This window comes from Arvicanthis niloticus, chromosome 8, assembly GCF_011762505.2.
Source record: "Arvicanthis niloticus isolate mArvNil1 chromosome 8, mArvNil1.pat.X, whole genome shotgun sequence".
NCBI classification, from domain to species: domain Eukaryota; kingdom Metazoa; phylum Chordata; class Mammalia; order Rodentia; family Muridae; genus Arvicanthis; species Arvicanthis niloticus.
In genome coordinates this window covers 39,913,167-39,936,297 of record NC_047665.1, presented here as the reverse complement: position 1 = coordinate 39,936,297, position 23,131 = coordinate 39,913,167, and the positions used below count along the sequence as shown (strand labels likewise).

General features: G+C 42.5%; 3 protein-coding genes and 1 long non-coding RNA gene across 4 annotated transcripts; 1 reads left to right on the top strand and 3 right to left on the bottom strand.

The window, feature by feature from the left end:
- Positions 1-5,346: 5,346 nt before the first annotated feature.
- Positions 5,347-7,164, bottom strand: LOC117713672 (histone H4). Its single transcript, XM_076939308.1, has one exon. It carries the CDS (start codon positions 7,133-7,135, stop codon positions 6,824-6,826), a length of 312 nt encoding a protein of 103 aa, XP_076795423.1. The 5' UTR covers positions 7,136-7,164; the 3' UTR covers positions 5,347-6,823.
- Positions 7,165-7,369: 205 nt separating this feature from the next.
- LOC117713675 (histone H2A type 1-B-like) lies at positions 7,370-8,581 on the bottom strand. Its single transcript, XM_076939304.1, has one exon. The coding sequence runs from the start codon at positions 8,409-8,411 to the stop codon at positions 8,016-8,018; it is 396 nt and encodes a 131-aa protein (XP_076795419.1). The 5' UTR covers positions 8,412-8,581; the 3' UTR covers positions 7,370-8,015.
- Positions 8,582-8,688: 107 nt separating this feature from the next.
- On the top strand, positions 8,689-9,104 carry LOC117713836 (histone H2B type 1-C/E/F/G/I). The gene has a single exon (XM_034510328.2). It carries the CDS (start codon positions 8,709-8,711, stop codon positions 9,087-9,089), a length of 381 nt encoding a protein of 126 aa, XP_034366219.1. The 5' UTR covers positions 8,689-8,708; the 3' UTR covers positions 9,090-9,104.
- Positions 9,105-12,881: 3,777 nt separating this feature from the next.
- LOC143443341 (uncharacterized) lies at positions 12,882-16,754 on the bottom strand. Its single transcript, XR_013112225.1, has 3 exons — positions 16,591-16,754; positions 16,360-16,493; positions 12,882-15,688 (listed from the first exon to the last, which is right to left on the bottom strand). It is a non-coding gene; the product is annotated as an uncharacterized LOC143443341 (long non-coding RNA).
- Positions 16,755-23,131: the final 6,377 nt, after the last annotated feature.

Here is a 23,131-nt window from a genome sequence, read left to right as displayed (position 1 = left end):
TGTGTGCTTTCTTGTAGGTATTGTTGCAGGTATATTAGTTATCTGTCCCCCCCCCCCCCACCCTGTGCCTGGTTTACTTAGCATTTTATTCTGGCTCATTAAGGTTATAGAGAAGCCTGATCTCCTTCTTAGGTGGAAGGGTAATCTGGTAAAATATATAGTAAGTAACACACTTTTTAAAAATTAATGATAATAGGTTGGCTTCGTGGGAGCTATTAATCTTAAATTACTATGTAAAATTAACGAGTAAATACATAACTAATTTTTATTTTGAGCATAGAAAGAGATTCTTTACCAGTTATCGAATGCCTTTGGTGCTTTGCCCAAAAAAAGGAGTAATTTACTGTAACGTGGATAAGATACAGCTAAAACACAAAGCTTGTAGTCCGAGTATGGAGTGTAGATGTGTCTCATTTGGACTGAAAATCTGATGTTTAGCTAGTTCACTTGTTTAAATATCAAAACTTGGTTTTGTTTGTTTGGTTTTGGGGTTTTTTGTAGATGATTTATTTATTTTTTTATTTTTATTTAATGTGCATTAGTATTTTGCCCACCTGTATGTCTGTGTGAGGGTGTCAGAACCTTGGATCTGGAGTTACAAAAAATTATGAGTAATAATATGGGTGTTAGGAATTGAACCCATGTCCTCTAGGAAGAGCAGTCAGTGCTCTTATCCTCTAAACCATCTCTCCAGCCCCCTTTGTTTTTGTTTTTGTATGTAGGTGGGGTGCTGGAGACTGAATCCAGGTCATTTTACACACTCCCACATCATCCTTTTGAGATGGGATCTGTTTGCCCAAGATGGCCTTGAACTTGTGATCTTACTGCTTCTACCTCTGCCCCTCTGCCCCCCTCCACCCCCCCTCCGCCCCTCCTCCGCCCCTCCGCCCCTCTGCAGTGGACAGGCCCTCACTACAACGTCAGGTTTCAGAGTAAAACCGTCCAACAATTGAATCAGCATCTCTGGGCAGCTCACACCCAATATAACTTGTTAGTATTTTCCATAGACTGCTCATCCTTCAGGCCATTTTAGATTTAAAAACAAATCTCAGTTTTTCATACTATCTTCTTATCAATGTCACGGTTCACTAAGCTTCAATACCAAGTGCCTGTGGAACTCTCAGATTCTAGGCCTTTTCTGTTCAAACTCAAACCCTAACCCTAAAATCCCTTGGAGATATCCACTGGGCCCCTAAACAGAACCCATCATTTAATGACTTCCAAGCTTATATTTCTAGCTGAGATTTTTCTTCTATAGCTCCTGAAATATGTCCAACTCCCTACTTATTCACATAGACTGTTTGGGGATTTGTTTTGCTTACTTTGGTTGTTTTTTGTTTGTTTGTTGTTTTGTTTGTTGGTTTGGTTTTTAAAAATGGAATCTCATGTAGCTTTCTTGGTTACCCTTGAAGGTTTTTAAAGAATAGGTTTGAACAATGAGTGCTGGGATTATAAACGTGTATTCACACCCAGTTTACGCAGTAGTGATGACTGAACTCAAGGCTTCTTGGGTAGAGTGAAAAATTATAAAGATCATTTTATAAAATATATACAGGCTTTTTCTTTATCCCTAGACCTGAGCAAAAGAATGCAGATTCCAGAAAGCAGAACTGAATGTAAGATTTCAGATCTTCACTGCCCTGGGATACATTCTGGGAACATTATCCCTGAGCCAGAGGAGATTAACATTCCTCAAGCCTCAGGGAAGAAAACCCACCTGTGGGTGGGGAAGGCCCAAAGCCGGAAGACACATTCCTGACCACAAAAAAAAGGTGTAAATCATCTATGTGGGGCTGGAAAGCTAGTAGCCATGATGACAGGGCAAAGTGACAAAGTATCAACTGAGAAATAGTTGAACAAGTGACATGGCAGGACCACATTTTTGTGAGGAGTGGGTGTGCAGAGTGTTTTCCACATAACCCTGATTCACTTAGGTTGTGTTCCTCTGGAATTCTCCGCTATTTTTATTGTTATATTTCCTTAGCAACCTTTCACCTCTCCTCACTCTCCAGGTTTGTGGTTTCCCCCTTTAAAAACCCTTCTCAGACTGACTGGCGGGGTCAAACTCTACTCCTGTGTGGGCGAGGAGTTTGACCGTTGGCTGCCAGCTCTCTTTCCTAATAAACCTCTGCTGATTGCATCTTGCGAGTTTGTGGGTGGCCTTCCCGAGACTTGAGTAAAGGTCTCCCGAGTTTGGGGGTCTTCATTTGCACGCCAGACAAACATTTATCACCTCTACTGAGCCATAACTGTGTAATGAATTAAGTAAGACTAACACATCAAAATATACAAACTCTATTAATATTCTCTCAGTAGCCCATTGCTGTTTTAATCAGGGTTACTATTGCTGTGGGGGACACCATGACCAAAGCAACATGGGGAAGAAAGCATTTATTCTGCTTACACTTCTACATCATTGGAGGAAGTCAGGGCAGGAACCTGGAGGCACTAATGCAGAAGCCATGGAAGAGTGATGCTCACTGGCTTGTTCCTCATTTTTTGCTCAGCCTACTTTTTTGTAGAACTCAGGGCCACCAGCTTAGGGGTGGCACCATTCACAACGGACCATGCCTTGCCCCATCAACATCAATCACTAATTAAGAAAATGCCTTACAGGCTTGCGAACAGCTAGAGGCATTTTGTCAATTGAGGCTCCCTCCTCTCTGATGACTATGCCTGTGTCAAGTTGTCATTAAAAAAACTAGCCAGTATAATTGTTAATAAACAACCAAACTGCCCCCACCCACACTGAGTTGATAAGATCTTGCCCTGCAAGATCTTTAATCCCAGCATTTGGGAGACAGAGGCAGGCAGATCTCTGAGTTTAGGCCAGCCAGGGCTACAGAGAGAAACTCTGTCAAATTCACAAGCAAAAAAACTATCCTAGCTACACGTACATTCAACTTTAAGAAACTTCCTTGATCTATCTTTTTTTTAAAAAATGGGTGGCATGGACAGACAAATTCTCAATACCTCTGTGCATAACCTCACTCTTCCATACTGCTGGGTTCTGTGTACTTACTGGTCTTCCTGTTTCCACTCTGACTCGCAGCTGTCCTAAAGACAGCATTTTGAGGCACTGATAATTGCCCAAATAAGGTATTAGCTCACAAGATCATTCCATAACTCATTACTGTGGAAATAGCATCGATTAAGTCAGTTCAAACGCAAAGTATATGTCAAAGAGAAAGAAATGGGACAACTTAGCACTTGAAGTGTGGACACAAGCAGGTGTACCACACACAGCAGTAAGTTTGTTGATGATATTCACCTACATATTTTACTCTTCTCCTTGCTGAATCAGGCCTTAACAGTGGCTATGAAGATAAGGGTCCCAGTTTGGGCAAAGTGGAAAGTGACTGGACTGAGGACTAGTATCTCCATTATTCAAGAGTGCAGCCAAGTAGAGCTGACTAAAAGTTCATTCCGTAAGCACTAAGCTACCACTCCAGAGCCATGCCTGCCTGCTGTGATGATCACAAACTCAAACCCTCTGGAACTATCAGTCTCAATGATGAACATTTTCTTTTATAAACTGCCTTAGTGGTACCTCTTCACAACCGTAGCAAAGCAAGTAAGACAAGGAATATTACGTATCTCTTCTAGCTCATGCAGATTTAACATCCGGGGATTTCATGTATGAATAGTGTCTTATAAATGGTAATTTGGGGGTTCTTTTACATATGTGAGCACACATGTACAAAGTACTCCTTATCTGTACCTAACATATTTTAGAATATTGTCTTATCTATCATGTGTTTCTCAGTAGCAGAACTACAGGATTTCAAATAGTACCAGGAAAGTATATTTCCAAATGTCAGGAAACCAAGACCAGGAATTGTTCCAAAGATGATCCAGACCTGGAACAGGTATATAACGGGAAATCTAATCTTTTGTTCTGCTCTATTTTAATGATATGGTTGTCAAATGATTAATAACTTGCTTGTTTTAAAACATTGTCTTTATTATTGTGTGTGTATCATATATGTGTAGTGAGCTCAGAGGTGAAGGCAGCCATAGGAGTCACTTCTTTCCCTCCGCCTTTCTGTGGGTCCCGGGGACTGATTCGAACACACATCATTATGCTTGTGTAGTAAGTACTTTTTTTTTTTTAAAATAGACACAACGTCTTACTATGTATCGGGCTGTTATGGACCTCATAATGCAAATCAGGCTGGACTCTGATTTCCAGTAGCCGAGATTAAACATGTTTGCCACTTTTGACAAAGGTGTAGCTTGTTTTAAGAATGATTCACTCATTGTAATCCATGGGAACAAATTCATCTCTGTGAAAGCTAATGGGATTTAGCAAAATCTTTTATGTAAAATCCACTTACTATTGTTCTGTGCTTTTTGTGTGGACAGGGCCAATGAATATTTCCTGTGATTGTTTGTGTGTCTGGCACATGTGTATGTGCCAGCTGTCAGGGAGAAGCAGGTAGTAGATGTTCTGAACTAGAGTTACAAAAGGTTGTGAGCTGCCATGTGGGTCACTGATTACTGAACTTGGGATTCTCCAGAGGAACAGAAAATGCTCTTAAACCACTGAGCTGTTTCTCCAGCCCCTAAATTATACATTTTCGACAAAATCATTATTCTTTTTTTTTTCTCTTCCTTTCTTTCTCTTCATTTTGTAACAGAGCCTCAGACCTTAGTAGGGCCAGAGAACTTAATACAACCGACTCGATGGTGGAAGAACCATTCAGGCTGTAAAACTCAGCACATAGACAACATCCCCTGCTGAAATAAAAACAAAGGTCTAATACATCAATGTCCATAATTCTGGGAAAGTCTCTAAATGTAGTACCCTTGCTTTTTGGCTTCTGTAGTACTGATTCTGCCTGTTTTTGTTAACTGAAGTATGCAAAACCTGGACATGTTTTTGTGTTTAAAAGCTCACTTGAGAAAGGGTTAGAACTACGCTGTTATACCAAACACCCAGTGTGGTAGCCTGCTGACTAATAAAGACTTTCTATTGACTTAAACTCATGTCTATTTAGTCTTCTCTGGTGGATATCCCACAATGCCTCCCTCTCCCTCTCCCTCTCCCTCCCCCTCCCCCTCATATTGGAAAAATTTAACAGAATATTTTTCTGAAGTTTGAGAGGACAGTTTGAAAATGAAGGCAACTGAAAGTGTGTTGGATGAGAAGGCCTGTGCTATCAAGGTGAGCTCAGTTATGAAAGAATCTGTTCATTACTAAATAAATAAAATGATTTTGGGTGAAGCACTGTCTCTCTTATGACCTTCAAAATCAAGTACTTCAAAGGTTGAGTTTGATAATTTTCTCTCATTTTGATGTTCAGAAAAACTCAATTACAGGTCAGTGTTTTGGTAGAAAAGAAAAGATATGGATCTTTTGATGGAAAAGAAGAATCATTTATTGATAACAGCAGAATTTGTCTTGTTAATTTACTGCATAAATTGTGTTACATAAATTGTGTTACCATTGTGAAATAGTCTCTATTTAAGTAATGCAAGATCAGCAGCACAAACAGTGACTAATTTCTCAGGGTTTCTGATTATTCCCAAAATGTATTTCAACCACAGCAAACAATTATAATAAACAAAAGCCCAAACCACATAAGAGGAAATTTAATCTGCCTGCATTTTTATATTGCTCTTTATTATGAATATGTATGTGTCATCGGGCTCAAGTGGCAGTGTCTGCCTAGCATGTATAAAGCCCTGATTTCGATATTCAGAACTACATAAGCCGCGTATGGTGGGTATGGTGGCTCACGATGGTAATCCTAGCACTCTGAAGGAAGAGACAGGAGGGTCAAGATTTTAAGGTTGTGGCCTGTAGTAGTTAAGAACTTGTTCTTTAAGATGACCCAAGTTAAATCTCTAGTACCTTTGGAGAGGAAGGAGAATTTCACAACTGCCTGTAACTCTAGTTCCAGGAGATTCAGTGGCTCTAGACACCATGGGCTCTGGCACCACCACCAGTAGCTTATACTTATCAAAATAAAAATTAAAACTTCAAGGTGATCTTGGCTAATTATAGATTCAAGGCTAGCTTGAGACGTTTTTAATAAACAAATGAATGAGTAATTTGTTATCCACTGTAAAAATGAGTAAACATTCTTACTGATGAGTTTATACTGATGAATTTTCCTAAATTTCCTGGGGATTGTTTGTTAGGTTGTTTTTGTTTGCCCCTTTCTATACACAACGTGGAACAGCAGTTTTCACCATTGTTGAGTATTTACAAATGTCTTCTATAAAATGAGGAAGCAATCTAATACAAGGGCTATCTATGATTATTTGGGAGGCCAGTAAATAACTGAGATAACGTACTTCTATTGCTCCATTATTTCAAAATGAACTTTTAAAATTAGAAAAAGCCCCTCCCCTCCCAAAGTCCCGCCTCCGGCGAATTCCTAAAAAAATGGCCAAAAGACTTAAGTTTACCATCATAGCCATATAAACTAGAGCAAGTCACATGCACAGAAAATGAAGTTTCTTGAAGCGTGTTACTCGTGAAGTAAATCTTTATGGGGGCCGGGAAGTGTTCGGCGGCTGAGCACGGGCTACTGAGTTCAATTTCCAGTGCCTACATTGACACATCAACTACTGTCTGCAGGTTAAGTTTTAGTCATGTTAAGTTACCCCTATACCAGCAGAGTATCGAGGGCCATGAACTAGACCTCTCCAAAACGCTGAAAAGCGCTCACAGGCCTGCGACTATCTACACTCAAAGTTTAAGACACAAATGACCACCCACTCTCAAAACGATGACTAACATGTTGCAGCCCTTCCGAAGACTTAATTGGATGGCCCTGAAAAGGGCCTTTAGAGAGAAAATGTGTAAATGACCTCAGCCGCCGAAGCCGTAAAGGGTGCGGCCCTGGCGCTTGAGCGCGTAGACCACGTCCATGGCGGTGACGGTCTTGCGCTTGGCGTGCTCCGTGTAGGTGACGGCGTCGCGGATCACGTTCTCCAGGAACACCTTCAGCACACCGCGGGTCTCCTCGTAGATGAGGCCGGAGATGCGCTTCACTCCTCCGCGCCGGGCCAGGCGGCGGATGGCGGGCTTGGTGATGCCCTGGATGTTGTCGCGGAGGACTTTGCGGTGGCGCTTGGCGCCGCCCTTACCCAGACCCTTCCCGCCTTTGCCACGGCCAGACATGATGACACTAGAACTGCACTGTCTGAGCAGATTGCTTCTCAAGGAAAACAGTCCCCTCTTATAGGGAACTTGCGGACCGGAGTGAAAACAGGAGCTCAGTCAAAGTAGGTGTGGCCAGGGGAGGTGCTTGTGGCAAATCTAACAGATTTTTAAATGGGAAAGACGCTAATTCCATCAATTCCGCACACCAGTTTTTCATTAGCATTTTTTTTTTTTAATTTACGTACATCAAGCAATGCAACACTCATAAGTATGGGCTTTTACCTTGTTCATTAAATGTGATCACTACGTCCTTATGAAACAAAATTTATTATAGTATGCAGAGGATAAATGTAACTTTTATATTAACACTATGTGGGAATAAGTGCACTAAGTTTAAAGACAAGGTTCCGACTTTGAATAATTTATGTCCCTTCTCTCCCAACAACACAAAGTTGTGCAGCACATAGCGCCGGCCAGTAATGGTGGCACGTGCCTTTAAACTCTGCACTAAGCCGGCAGAAGCAGGCTGATGTATGAGTCCATGGCAGAACTGTCTACAGAAGTTGCAGGACACGGGGCTGAACTCAGAGAAAGCGTCTCGAAAATCGAAAGAAAAGCAAAACAGAGCTATAGCTATAGATTCCTATCAACACTTAATGCCATGCTTAAGGGGAAAACTAGTTCTTACATTTGGGTCCATACATGCCAGTCTCCCTTGGGCAGAAACCGCCAACTATTGTCTTAAAATTAACTTACAGAACTCCGGTTCTATAAACTTTCCCACCACTATACCGCGCATGAAATGACACCGGTTTTTGATTAAAGTGTTCAGTTCTTTAAAGACAATGTGGATGGCTCTGAAAAGAGCCTTTTTCTTCATGTTGGACCAAAGTATGCCTTATTTTCCTTTGGCCTTGTGGTGGCTGCTCTCGGTCTTCTTGGGCAGCAGCACGGCCTGGATGTTGGGCAGGACGCCGCCCTGCGCGATGGTCACGCGGCCCAGCAGCTTGTTGAGCTCCTCGTCGTTGCGGATGGCCAGCTGCAGGTGGCGCGGGATGATGCGCGTCTTCTTGTTGTCGCGAGCCGCGTTGCCGGCCAGCTCCAGGATCTCGGCCGTCAGGTACTCCAGCACGGCCGCCAGGTACACCGGGGCGCCGGCGCCCACGCGCTCCGAGTAGTTGCCCTTGCGGAGCAGGCGGTGCACGCGGCCCACGGGGAACTGCAGGCCGGCCCGGGAGGAGCGCGTCTTGGCCTTGGCACGAGCCTTGCCACCCTGTTTGCCGCGTCCAGACATTGCGAAAGACAGAAAGCCACTAACAACAAGGTAGCACAAGACTGGAGGAGCTTAGTATTTATAGGATTCTCTGGGCGCGAAAAAGAGCCTATGCGATTGGCTGACTTCTCCTTTTCTTATTTAGACCAATTGGAAGCGTTCGGGCACGCATTTCTCTTGAGCTTGAGTTTGGATGCCGTCATGAACATCGCGAACCAATCATACATGCGCTTTCCTATGCCTCATTTGAATAAGGACTGTTAAAATAGAGAGCGCACGCCTGCTTCCGTGCTAGAGTTCTAGAGTTCCAGTCTCACCATGCCTGAGCCTGCGAAGTCCGCTCCCGCCCCGAAGAAGGGCTCCAAGAAGGCAGTGACCAAGGCGCAGAAGAAGGACGGCAAGAAGCGCAAGCGCAGCCGCAAGGAGAGCTACTCGGTGTACGTGTACAAGGTGCTGAAGCAAGTGCACCCCGACACCGGCATCTCGTCCAAGGCCATGGGCATCATGAACTCGTTCGTGAACGACATCTTCGAGCGCATCGCCGGCGAGGCGTCGCGCCTGGCGCATTACAACAAGCGTTCGACCATCACGTCCCGGGAGATCCAGACGGCCGTGCGCCTGCTGCTGCCCGGGGAGCTGGCCAAGCACGCCGTGTCCGAAGGCACCAAGGCCGTCACCAAGTACACCAGCTCCAAGTGAGTCAGTCATCATCTAACTCACTCCTAACCCAACGGCTCTTTTCAGAGCCACCTACACTTTCAGCGAAAAAAAAGCTGTTGCACTTGCGTTTTTTCCTGTAGTCAGTTTGGGGTTCTGGGCATGGAGATCTGCAGTTTTTACCACTCAGTGGTTTTTGAGTGGGTCTGTAGGTACCTTAGAAGCAGCTCCTAGTGTTCGGCCGAGGACTGCCTTGTTCGAAGACATGAGAAGAAAGCAGGTAAGTCTCTGGTCTTCTTTCGTTTAGCTGTTGAATCAAATTGAAAATCAGTTGACAATTAAACCAAAGGGTAAGGCAAAGAAGGCAGTTGTGGCTATTGTCCTTAACGGGGTGCTATTGGCCCAGTGAAAGGCATCAAGATTAACATGCAGATATTTAGTAAATTGTTCTAAAGGGTCAGTATTTTAGCTAAAGGCCTAACCTTTGAGCATTCTTTCGTCCGGCTTTTTTGAGCGTACAGAGATATTATCCGTGTATTCCTGCCCTAATTTGTTTTAAGGCTCGACTAGAGAATAGTGTACACGAGTTGGCCCCATGGATGTCTTTATTTCCGGAGTAAGATTATGCTTGATGTAGGCTCAGGGATGTCAATGGTGTAGCCAAGAAAAGATCCATCGAGATGTTTTTTCGATTGCTACCTAGGAAGTTGCATATGTAAAAGCTGGAATTCAATTACAACTTAGGTTGGCTTAGGAATGGAAGGACTAGCCTTGGGCCCCAGCTTTAGTGCTCACTGGGTATACATCCGTAGAACGAATATGCGGTTAGCACATTACACACCAAGTGACATCACAGGTTTTTTTCAAAAGGACCAATGAGTTAACATCTCACGTTCTTCCAACTAATGATTTCTCAAGATACTAAATCGAAATTTTTTTTTTTGTTTCTTTGTTTTTGGTTTTTTGTTTTTTCGAGACAGGGTGTCTCTGTGTAGTCCTGGCTGTCCTGGAACTCACTATGTAGACCAGGCTGGCCTCGAACTCAGAAATCCGCCTGTCTCTGCCTCCCAAGTGCTGGAATTAAAGGCGTGAGCCACCGCCGCCCGGTTTAAATCGAAATTTTTAATCCACCCCCCCCCCCGCCCCCAACACATACACCGAAGCTGCCGGTGTTTTCCTAAACATTTGCCACCCAGTTAAAATTGCTTTCAATACCTACTATTCACCTAGTAAGCTTAGTAGGGTAAGAATGGAAAATCATGAATAAGCCGCCCTGACCATTATTCTCAGTCATTGCTGGTAGCCTGTAAATTGGCAAAACTTTGAAGGAAAAATTTAGTAATATCTGTTGGTAGTTAAATATGTAGATATCTTTTATAACCTGAAATTCTACATCTAGAAATTTACTGGTTCTGGAAAATGTGTAAAATGTATGTTTGATCGATGTTAGCATTCCTTCTAAGCTCCGTCCTACCGGTTCTGTTTCTTTCCGCAGCATAGTTTGTAATTCAAAAGACCAGAAGTAACCTGATCAGTAGTAAATTAAGTGCAGCATTGTGTTTGAAAAAACAGATAAAAAGGTAACTTTTCACAATAATTATTAATTCTTATGCTAGATAATGCTTTTCAAAGTCCTTTATGGGAATTAAGTCATTTCTTTTTTGTTTTGTTTGTCTTGAAAAACTGAAAGTTTCTCTGTGTAGCCTTAGCTGTCCTGGAACTGACTGTAAATCAGACTGTCCTTGAACTCAGAGATCCACCTGAGTGCTGGGATTAAAGGTGTGTGCCACTACCCCCAGTTTGGGTAATTTTCTTTTCATTATATCCTTTTAAGAATTATACTTGTGCCTATACTACAGATCACAAGGCATGTACGTGTTCAATGACAGTTAAGAAATTGCTTGAGTTTGCATAGCTAATAAATAGAAACTGGTTTAAGAACTTTCAGAATGCTTGCTTTATGCCACTGTCTAAATGCTGGTGTGTGATGAGTGTCTTCAAGACACAAGACAGTTACAACTAGTAGCACTGTGAGCCTGTGTATGTTTTTGTGAATGTGACCTAGCCCTGAGCCTTACAGGATGCTTTGTGGAAAGGAAGAGAGTGGAAACGCCCTCTGCAGTCACCTACTTGCAGGCATCTTTGAGACTTCATCATCAGCTTTCACTGACACAAAGGACGAGGTTGGGAGCCGATAATAAACACCCTGTGTATGTAGATCATGGGCACTTCTCTTGCTAAGACTGGAGACCTTCAATGAGAAGAAAATCCTGTTTTACAACCAAGAGGACCCGCCTGAGGAAAATGGGAAGAATTAAGTATTCCCCTTTAGGAGGTAGGAACCATGAAAAGCCCCTCCCTCACTGGTAAGCCTGTCCACTTGGTCTTTTTGGGAAAACAACTTCCTTCCTCTTCAAGTCTCCCTTTTCCTGTCAGGAATCAAAATCTCAATCTTCCTTGGCCTGACACCCCAGACATTCTGTCTCTTTAATGAAACCCTATACCTCACCCATACAGACTTCCACTAGTGAGCCTTTCCAGTTGTTTGGTTGGTTTGGTTTTTACTTTATCTTTGTCTCTCCTATATCCACCTTCCCTATAGCTGCCAACTCTGGTGTTTCCTGTCTCAAAAGTCAATAAAATTTCATAGACTATCCTTCTGAGTCAACTTTAAACTTCTTTTATAGATGAGATCAAGAACCTGTGCAGGGACCATGAGTTCCCTAATAACAGGAGAACCTTAAATAAATTTGTTTTCTTCTTCTGGCCTCTACCCCACTTTTGATGATAAGTGTCTTTTTATGTGTTTATTCACAGAAACTGAAGGCTTGCAAAAGGCCTCGCCTCCTACACTGCTCCCATGAGGTTGTGTTTACTGAACACAGATCTGTAGATAAATCTGTATATCACAGAAGCAAGGGCCTGAGATCTGACTTTATCCATTAGGGTGTCTTCGTAGCAATGTTTCCTTCAGCATTTGTTTTTCACCAACGGTATGATCAGATATAGCAAGCCAACAACTCTAGCAGGTTGCTTGCATCTGAGAAGTATATCTATGCTACAAAAACCCACAAGACATAGTAATAAAGAAGCTGGAGCAATAGATAGGTCGGCAGTTCAGGGCCCTTACTACTTTTCACAAGGACTTGAGCTCAGTTCCCAGCACCGCTGTCAAGTGTCTCACAATCAACTGTAACTGCAACTCCAAGGCATCCAACACCCACCTCTGGCCTAGGACACCCACACACACGGCATACATTCACACAAGCCAACAAATGAAAATAAAATGAAAGCCCCAACGACCAAATGTACCAAGTTGGTTTTATTGGGAGGTGGGGGAGGAATATATATAAAATTTCCACAAGTATTATAACCAAATTCTATCTCTTTGCCCTTTCTTCAAATCTATAGGGGGGGGGAGAGATTAATTTTAAAACAAAACCATTTGTGGCTATAACATTGAATTCCTGAGTAGTATTCCCTATAATTCACTCAGAACTTGGAAAATTTAGCACAGTTCAGGTTCTGAAGTATACTGACCTGGAATCTCAGTGCTTGTATGAACAGAATATGGCCTTAACACTTTTTTAAAAAATATTCTCACATGTGTAGGAACTGGTACAAGAAGAAATAGGAAAACAAGAAACCAGAAGCATAACTAAGCAGATGAATCCAATCCTCCAAATTTGGGCCCTCATCTTTTTTTTTTTTTTTTTTTTTTTTTTTGAGACAGGGTTTCTCTGTGTAGCCCTGGCTGTCCTGGAACTCACTCTGTAGACCAGGCTGGCCTACGAACTCAGAAATCCGCCTGCCTCAGCCTCTCAAGTGCTGGGATTAAAGGTGTGCGCCATCAGCTCCCAACTTGGGCCCTCATTTCTTCCCGTGCCTCTCTACAAATTGAAGCAGAACTTAGAACTTTTAGACCCTTGGTAACAAAAAGCAGACATCTGAGGATTCAAGGCCACAGAAAGTAGTCGCACAAGCACCAAGGCAGAAGACACTTTGACTGTTAGGTGAACATGTACAACTAAACTGAACTCACTACTTTATCTGCCTGGAGTGGGAAACCATCCTGGTTTCAGAAAGCTTTATAATTCAAGTAACACAATTTCTACAATGAAAAGTGAGTAAGTATTACAGATTAAGGAGAAATGAGTATTACAGGAAAACAACACAGGGGATTATGTTCCTCCCAGAAGCGATAGATATTTAAAAATTTAAAACCCAGTATCAGACATGGGATACTTCTACTTGAGTTGTTGGTCAGAGGTGTACCAGAGAGCACCCCAAAAATTCAGCTATTGCTATTGGTTTGGGTTGCCCACCACAACTCAATGGAAAGACTCCAAAACTAAGGACACTACACATTTTGGACATGGGACATGGAGAAATCAAGAAGGTACTCACCAGAACTCTTCCTTTTGATTGGCTAGCTTGGGAGGGTGCTGGAGTAATTAACAGTCTTACTTAGCTGTTAACTCTGTAAACTATAATAATGACTTGTATAGCAAGATATGTCCATGGGTGTAATCATACATAAATATTATGGAGAAAATCAATCATTTTCTGATTGGATATAAGGCTGTCTCCACAAGAAGAAACACATCACATGCCCAATACTATAAACCTGACCAAGAACCCATCAGGGAGCTCAGAAGGTCCAGGAGAGAATCTCCTATTTGTCTGTTAAATGGACATAAAACCAAGCTCTCACCTTCCTACTCATAGACGGGTGCAGCCCCCAGGTCTTATCAGAGAAGTTTCTTTGTGCAGTGTGTAACCGTGGTCCTTTGTCCCGGCCTCTTTTTTGTCCCAGAATAACAACTAAAACCCAGTTCTCTATGAGTAAATATCTAGACCATAAACTTCTGCTCATTCCCCTGCAAGCTTGTAACTTATACAACCCATTTATTCTAGTCTTTGCCACATGGTTACCTCTCAGTTTCATGCATCTGACTTCCTCAGAATTCAGGGTGAATCTCCCACCTCTGTCTAACTCTTAGAGTTCCAATTTCTCTCTACCAGAACTCCCACCTTTTATTTCCTGCTTCAGCTAATAGGCCATCAGCTTTTTATTGACAGGTGATGTTTGCATACCGTACACAAGAGATTCTTTCTACATCTGAGGAGAGATAACCAACCACATGGCAGACATAGACTAGAGTAAATGGCTCGTATAAGTTACAAGCTAGCTGGGAAACGGACCAAAGCTCATGGCCTAGGCATTTATTCTGAATTAAGTCTCAGAGCTGTTATTCTGGGAATAAAGAGACCAGGTAGAAAAGACAAACGTTACAGCGGTGGACGCTGGTTAACACAGAAACTCAACAAGTTGTCAAAGTACAAAGAATATTGTGTCAGTAAAGTGTTCAGTCTCAGATGGGACATCTCTATCATATACACATTACCAAGGCTCGGGAATCATCATAGAAGAGAGGGCAGAAAGATGAAAAGCCGGAAGTCAGGGAGGACTACAGTGAGTCAGTGTAGGACCACTACATGCATGAAATCCCAGCAGCTCTGGTTGCCTGCACAATAAGATCTAACATGGAGTGGAAAGTGATTTGTGACCCTCACCCCTAAGGAGGCATGAACAGCTGATAGCTTCTGGGAAAGATATACTATTCTTTAAGGGTGTGGTCGATTGACCACACTCCAAAGGATGACCCCACACCTAGGAGCCCACAGGAAGTACAGACTGGATTTGACAGGTTTTTAGGGTCCAAGAATCACTGAGGGAAGACCCCAGACTCAAATAGTATGCAAAGTCAAAGAATGTTTATTCTGCAGAAATTACCAGCATACACAGGTCAATTATTCAGCAAAATGGCGACCACTCAATGAGCTTGTAGGTCCCTTTTTATGCCGGGCTAGGGGATTTTCCAGAAATGTTGGGTAACCTCTAATATGATTGGTAGGGACAAAGCAGTGACATTAGTACAATTTCAGTTGGCTACTACGTTAGAATCTCTAGATTTGGTGAGACTTTGGAGAATTTCAGAAACCAGCTCTGTTCTGGCCTTGTTATCTTCTCTGGCCAGGTGTCACAGGAGCTGACTAAAGATCCATTGCCAGCGGCTCTCTCTGAGGAGTCCAGCTGGCTTCTCAGGGAATTGAAAATTTTTATTCCCAAGGTTTTTGTTTCTTAGTGAACATCTCAGGTTAGTGTATCAGGGGGCACAAAGTTTCAGGAGTAGAAAGGTGGACGTGGGTCTGTAAGGAGTTGGCAGAGGAGTGAGGAATAAATATGATCAAAATATATTGTATGAAATTCTCAAATAATCCAGCCTGGAGCGAGCAGGGCCAGAGCAAGAGGGAAAAGGGAAGGGGAGAAAAAGAAAAGAAAATAAATAAATGAATGAATGAAATTCCCAATTAATAAAACTGATTTTAAAAGTAATGGTTTTGCCAGATTTTTTAAAAGAATACTACAGAACCTATGGTGAGGTATTTTTCTTAGATTATACTTATTATACCAGATTATACTGATAGGCTTTTTTTTTTTTTTAACATTTCACAATTTGTTCCACTCTTGCAGACACAGAGTCACCAATGTTGAAGCAGGCATCGTTTGCAGAGGATGCATGAGTATTTAGTAATCCCATCAGGAGTCTGCAGCCTCGAAAGTTCACTGACCCGTGCTGGGAAAGGGAGGCAACAGAAAGTGATTATTTAAGTAAAATTTCTGATTGGAGATTTCTTCTCGATGCTATTTCATTACATGTCAATCCAAAACTCAGTGGCATAAAAGCAGCATGTATCATTAACCCTGGGTTAGCAATTGCCATAATCCTGGATTTTAGAGTCAGTGATTAGGGCAGATCACAGCTGGAATATGTGTGATTTTCAGACTCTGATAGAAAGCAGCTTGGGATACTCATGTGTGGGGAGCCAAACCCAGGAAATTACCTGCTGTTCTGGGAAACCTAGTCAATACAAGATTAGGAAAGGACGTTCGCAGGTTTCAGGTCCCAGGAACTTAAAGAACAGAACGTCTGGCATTTCCTGGGAGCAGCATGTTATAATAGTGGAATGATTTAGGGCAATAAGGATATTGGGATGGTCTTGGTGGGATGGCCCTAGGCAATGACCCTCGCCCAAACGTCCCGGTTTGCTGTGTCTTTATAACCTGCCCCCAAAAGTAAAGTTTCAGAGCTTGATCAGAACCTCAGACAAGCTCTCATTCTTTGTGTCTCTTGTCCCTTCATTCTTTCGCCCCCTTCCCTAGGGTCTCGTCGAATCCCCGCGGGCTGGGGCATTCATGGGATATCCCCTAAAGACCGGAGTTAACATTAAACCTGTCCACACATACCTGGCAACTGATGTTGACAGTGGGCTGGGACTCTCAGACAACTGACCATCACGGTGATCTCCGTCAGAGAGATAGATTTGACATGAGAAAGCTCAAGCTTGGGAAAGTGAATCCCCAAGTGTGAAGCTGTGAACCTTCATTTGAAAATGAAAGTAAAAGTCATAACAGGTCCTACCTTGTATTTGAGAGGAAGCGTCAATAGAAGGGACAGACAAGCAAGGATTACACTACCAGAGACAGGATTCCCAGAAAACCTGGCAAAACATTCAACAAAGCTGGGCTGTCCTCAGCCTCATTCTCGTGGTAGAGCTGTCCTTAGCTCCACGGAAGTTTAGCCTCTTTGACCTTGTAAAATGTGAAGTCAATTTTACGCTCTAAACAAGCAAAACCCATGTATTATCAACATATCCCACAAGAGGGCGATAGAGTTTCACTTTAAGTAACAAAATGCAGTCAGAGGTGTGTCAGGGATGAGTTAGCGCCTTCAGGAAAATCTCTTTTGGACAACATACCTGCTGATCCCATTGCGTAATATTTAGTCCTCTGAACTTTGAATCCAGGGATTCGGGCTCAAATACTACTGGAGCATCTCATGTTTTTCATTATCAAATAATGTCATTCCTTGAAACTTGCACGTGTCCCAGTATTAACCACTAAAACCCCCCACTACAAGTGTTCACAACCAACACTAGTTTCATCAGCCCTCAAAAATGTGAGCTTATGTGTCTAAGGAGAAATCAACACTGCAGGGAGCCTGCCCGATTCCTGGAATCCATGTTCTTGTGTGAGAAAAGTTGTGTTTCTGGTGTCCCCTTATTACTGGAAAAGAATACACATGTGCATTTTAAATAAATGCCTACTTCCCCCCCCTCCGCCCCCATGTTCTAATTATTTGCCCTACGGCTAGAAAGCAGTATCTGAGAAGTGAGAAGTATCTAACGTGAAGGCAATAAACTTGAGACACACTGTGCTCTTCTCCCAGACTCCACACAATAAGGAGCCCAGTGAATACGTCATTCTTGGTCAGGCCACTGTGGCCAGTCAAGCTGCCAGCTTCTTGGGCTGTTTCTCTGATTTCGGTGAGGTAAAGCCTCTGCAGCTGAAAATCACTTTGAATGTGCCACAACACAAAATCATAGACATACTGAAAAACATGAACTGTTTGGAGTCCTTTTGGGTTTTTGTAGAAAGGATTTTTTGTCTTTTTGTTTGTTTGTTTCTGTTTTTTGTTTTTTTTCTAAACAAGTTGCACAATTGCCTGTTTTCCTACTGAGAACTCTGTAGATAGCAGCATCCTGAGATCGTGTCAAAGGTTGGACCCAGCTAACAGGCTCTCCCCCTTGTGTGTTTTAATCATTGCTCTTATCAAGATCTCCATTCACCCTTCAAATACTAACTCCGACCTTCCAGACTTGCCCACTCATTTCCGCACAGACTTCCCGTTATGGGGCTTAGGTCTCCACCTGTGTTTCCCTTTTCACACTGTCTCAAGGTCTAACTCTGGCATCATAAACTCTCCTCCCTAACCCACGAAGCATGTCCTAAAGGAAAGCCAGGACTGTGTTTTGGTTTTAGCTCCAGTCTTCCCACAAGTGGCTCACAGTAGGAGTTCAAAATTCAGTTTGGGAATGGAGACCCCTGGTGGATTCACAGGCCCAGCCTTTATTGTAAATTAGTGGAAAGTATATGTCCTTTTACCTTGATCAGTTAGCTCTGTCCCTAGGGGTCTGACTGATTCTAAAATTGGTTAGGGCTCTGGAGACTTCACAGGGTGGTTACTTACATGAGTAGCTACCTATTCTTGCTTCAGGCCAGATGATTGTCATGGTATCCTCAGATTGGCTACCCGAGGCTGTGGCTGACTGACCACAGGTTTCAGGATCCATGCTCTCATTTCTGGGAAACGAAAACTTAGGCGAAGTCTCCCAAATTGCCCATTTGTAGCCTGTCAGCCTGGCTCTGGCTAACTCTTATTCCAAATGTACATCCACTCACAGAACACATCTTGCCCCAAAGCTGGGAAAGTCTCCCTGGGAGTGAATTACAACTATGTCTTAAAGGTGGTATTGAGCCCCTATATTTTTATAATTTTGGTTAAGACCTCACCTGGGGGTGGGGGAGAGGCTCCTTTAAGCCACCCAGCCTGACCCCCACCCCAACCCCCACTCTTAGGCAGCCATCCTGGAGGTCCACTCTTAGCTGTAGAAGGCTCTACCCTGGAAGAAGCCAAACCTCTAGAAGACACTAACCATATGTGGTTAAAGTGAAGGGTTTTTATTATTATTATTATTATTATTATTATTATTATCCCTGGACACAGTCAGCAAGACTGTAGACTCAAGGCACCTGTCTCCTTCTGGATGTAAGAAGACAAAGCCTCTAGATTTATTCACTCTTACTCTTCCAGGTCAGTCCGTTCCACAGTTTGCTCTCAGCAGGAGTCTGAGAGTGGTCCTGGAGACAGCAGGAGAACAATCCCTGCAGGCCCCAGAGCACCCGCTGAGGGCCCAGCCCCCAGTTCTACCAGTGGTACAATTTTGGTCACCTATTGCACAGCATCAATGTTTACTGGTTTTGAAAAAGGGATGAACTAGTGTGTTTACATTTGGCTGGTTGTGTTACAGGAAGGCTACAGAGCTTTCCCCACGTGAGTCTGAAATCCACCTCATCTAAGGACCTTTTCCTTTGTCTCCATCAGAGTTTAGTAGCTTGTAATTTTCCTTCCTGCTTAATCTATATATGTATATTACATGAATGTATGCATATATATATATATATATATATATATATATATATATATATATATATATATTTGTATGTATCTATATGTATCTAACCTATATGTGTGTATGGACATGAATGATGTATATATTTATATGTGTGTGTATCTATATGTATAGAGACAGACAGAGAGACAGACAGACAGACAGACAGACAAACAGACAGACAGATGGACGAATTTATCCTGACTATTCTCAATCGGACTTTGCTACAATTGGGGAAAACCCACTTGTAAAAACAATGGCCATGAAGGAAATCCAATAGGGCGCTCAGTGGCGGGCGTTGATTGAAGTTTTGTTTTTTGCTGAGGTGGCTGGCGCTAGAGGGAGCACTTTCTCCACCGGAGGGTCGGGAGGTGCTCGGAGTTTGCCTTGGTGACCTGGGAAGCCACACTATCCCCTAATCCAAAAACTTCAATGTCTGCTCAAACCACCGCCGCTAGACAGGCGACTACTCCATCTCGGCTTCCCAAAGCAAAGCTGGTCAAACGCTGAGGAACACGCTGGTCGCCATCTTATGCTCTCTTCAGGTGTTCCGCCGGCCAAAGCCACCGGAAGGAGTCTGGAGTCTGTGAAGCTAGAAAATATCCAGACTCCAGAGGGAGCAAATTCAGAAAGGGAGAGGGTAGAAAATGTGAGGATGACAATATATGAGGTTATAATGTATGTATATGTGCATATGAGAGAGTGTGTGCGTGAAAGTGTGTATAAGAAAAAACGCTCTCCTTCAGGACGGTGCCGGTGCCCAGGTAGATGGTTCCACACCTACACCTGAACAATCAATATGCAACCATCTGCTCGGCATGGTAGCCAAATCCCGTGTCCCTAGAATTATGAGATCTAAAGCAGAAGAATCTATGATTTTGAGGACAACCGATGTGACATATCAAAACCCTGTCTCAAAAAAAAAAAAAAAAAAACAATCAAATAAATAAAACAACTACTATCAACATTCACTACTAATTTTATAAATACACGGACACCAAATAGAAGCTCAACAACCTGTGTGACTCTCTAAGTAAGTGATAACAGAAAGCATTTGACAAGAAAATGTCTCCAATTTTATACAAATGACAAGAAAATGTAAATAAAATTCATTATTGACAGCAGAGTCCAAATTAATTTTACATGTGCCTTTGTACTGGCTATAAAGGGGTGTTTTATTAGCTGTTTCCTATCATGTTTGGGGTTGGTTTTGTTGTTGTTGTTTTGGTTTTGGTTTGAAGGCTTGTTTTGTTTTGCTTTTCAAAAATGTCAGCAAGTGTCTGTGGAGTTTTGGTGCACAAGGTTGTGCTTTAATGTATTCTCCTGTTCTATCATTTGCTGGTGCTTTTCAGAGCATTTCCTGGAATCTAATTTGGACTTGGAAAGGAGGGTGTATAAAATGGGTCTTCTGAGTTATCATAATATGTATTACTTTAAAGAAGAATGCACAGCACGCAACCCCTGCCTTGAACTGGTCTGACAGGAACTAATGAGCGAGAATCAAGAGTATAAAGAGCATAGATTTACAACAAGGCAGAAGAAGTCAATGAAGCTATTTTCCAAAATGAGATAAAGAAACAAGATCATATTCGACTTTAGTCTCTATTCTAGACTTCTGAAGATACAGGATTAATTTGTTGAAATAAATGCAGGATTTATACTTTTCCCAAGGAATATTTGCCTGCGTTTGAAATAAGTGATCAGGAGTTTTGCAAGCACTTCAAAAATAAAAAAGATAAGCAAGGAAATTGTACAAGCCAGGCCCAGCCAAAAACTCTAAATGGATTTGACAGAGAAAGACAGGAAATGGCATGAACAGATAGCACATATTGTCTGGGAAGCTGTACTCTGGACATCATGTTTTTTAAAAAGAACAACAAAACAACAAACAACAAACAACAACAACAAAACACCTCCATTTGAAGGCTTTGATCTCTTGTCCTTTAAGTTATGGGCCCTGTTTGTTTCTGCTGAGCTACACTGCGAAAGATTCAGAATAAATAAATCTGCCACCCAAATAATCAGCCCTTAAGGCCCAGAGAACTTGGTTCAAACACAAACACTTGGGTTGTTTGTGTTTGTTTGTCTTGTTTTTTTCTCTTCTTGGTTTTTATTTCTCTTCTGTTTCTTCTCCCCCTGAGTTTTTTTTTTTTTTTTTTTTTTTCTTTCCTTCCCTCTTTTTCCCTTCTAAGATGGAATCTCAAAGCTGGGTGCATGCCTTGAATCCCAAGCAGATGCAGAAGGATCTCTGAGTTTAAAGGCTGCCTGGTCTACATAGTTCCAGGACAGCCATGGCTTCATAGTTAGAACCGGTCTTGAAAAATGACCCCCATCCCCACAAACAAAAAACAAAAACCAACCAACCAACCAAACAAACAAAAACCTCTCACATAACCCAGCACCCCTCCCGTCATCAACAACTTCTTAAATTGCTAAATAGTGGCATATCTTCCAAGACAAGTTGAACAGAGCCTATAGAAACTTAGAATCAAGAAAAGTTTAAAAATGAAACTTACTTCAGGGAGAAAGCATGCTATTCAGCCCATTCCCTGACCCAAAGGAAATGTCTTTCACAAAATTAGAAGCTTTTTTTTTTTTTTTTTTTTTTTTTTTTGTTATTAGCAGAATGCCATTCTTGGGTACCTCATCGGCTCGCCAATATCTTTGTCAACAAGCTTATGAAAAAGAGTCATCCTGCCCCAAAATGGCCAGGAGGAAGTCAGAGCTTCCAGCTCAATGGACCATTTGCTGTGTCACCTAGCAGGAGCATGCATGGTTCTGGAGCCATAACTTCTGGGCCAGCAGAACTTAAGGCCATGGGAACAGAAAGTCAAAATTTCCAAAGAGAGTTGTTAGGCATGATTGTGAGTGGAACTCTCAGATCCACCCTTTAATTCCTGGCCCTGTCAATCCTGGCTACCGGAGGAAACCATACCATATATTGGACCCTGACTCAAACTGCTGTCTGGAGAACCCTAACAGGACCTTCCAGGCTATCGCCACCTAATTGATACTATAATTGTGTCTTCAAAAGGCCGTTCTAAGCCAGCTCCTTTAGGGTCATGGGAAACGTGGTAAGACCAGTAGGGTGCCAGTGAGTCTCACTTCTCTGGCCATGCTTCTTGGTCAGAAGCTGTGCTGTGTAGACCATCATGACAGGACAGTGTAAGACATCCTGTAGGTCAGTGGACTGGTGGTTTGGGCAAATGCCTTACAGTGAGGGAAATGCAAATCCATAACCAGAATAAATACCTACTCCAGTAAGGACAAAGTGTCCTTTCCTCAGAGGATGTGGTACAATATAGTCCACCTACCACCAGCTCTCTGATGGTCACCTAGGCAACAGTGCTGTATCAGCAACTGGTCCGGTCAGCCTTGGTGTGTAGAAGTCCAGGTTTTGAGACTATGTGTAACCTCCATCTCTGCCACCATGGACACTTTTTCATGGACCTATTGGGTATTGACACAAATAACCAGGGAAAAAGGAAGACTGTCCAAAGAATGACCCATCCCACATAACTTGATTATTAACTCCTCCTCTGCTAAAGTCACCTTTCAACGAACACTAACATTGGACACAGTATCTTCACATCCTTTGCCCATTCAAAAAGATCTAGCCACACAGTTCTAGATGTCTTTTCTCAACAATCTTTCATTCATACTTTTTATAAGTCCCTGAATATCCATCTAATCAATTCATTGGCTGTATAACTCATGTATCAGTAAGCAATTGCACATCTGGCCCCATCTCTCTCCTTCCTAGCAAAATATACTACCACGTGTACTACACCATATTTGTGGTGGTTTGAATATGCTTGACCCAGGGAGTGGCACTAGTTGGAGGTATAACCTCATTGTAGTAGGTGTGGTCTTATTGGAGGAAGTGTGTCACTGTGGGGGGTGGGCTTTGAGAGCTTTCTCTTAGCTGCTTGAGGATGCCAGTCTTTTCCTGTTTGCCTTTAGAACAAGATATAGAAGGCCTGTGAATTTTGGATTTTATTTCTCAT

Excerpts from the sequence above, each read along its gene's own strand:
- LOC117713672 (XM_076939308.1), bottom strand. The coding sequence starts at position 7,135 with ATGTCTGGCCGTGGCAAAGGCGGGAAGGGTCTGGGTAAGGGCGGCGCC.
- LOC117713675 (XM_076939304.1), bottom strand. The coding sequence starts at position 8,411 with ATGTCTGGACGCGGCAAACAGGGTGGCAAGGCTCGTGCCAAGGCCAAG.
- LOC117713836 (XM_034510328.2), top strand. The coding sequence starts at position 8,709 with ATGCCTGAGCCTGCGAAGTCCGCTCCCGCCCCGAAGAAGGGCTCCAAG.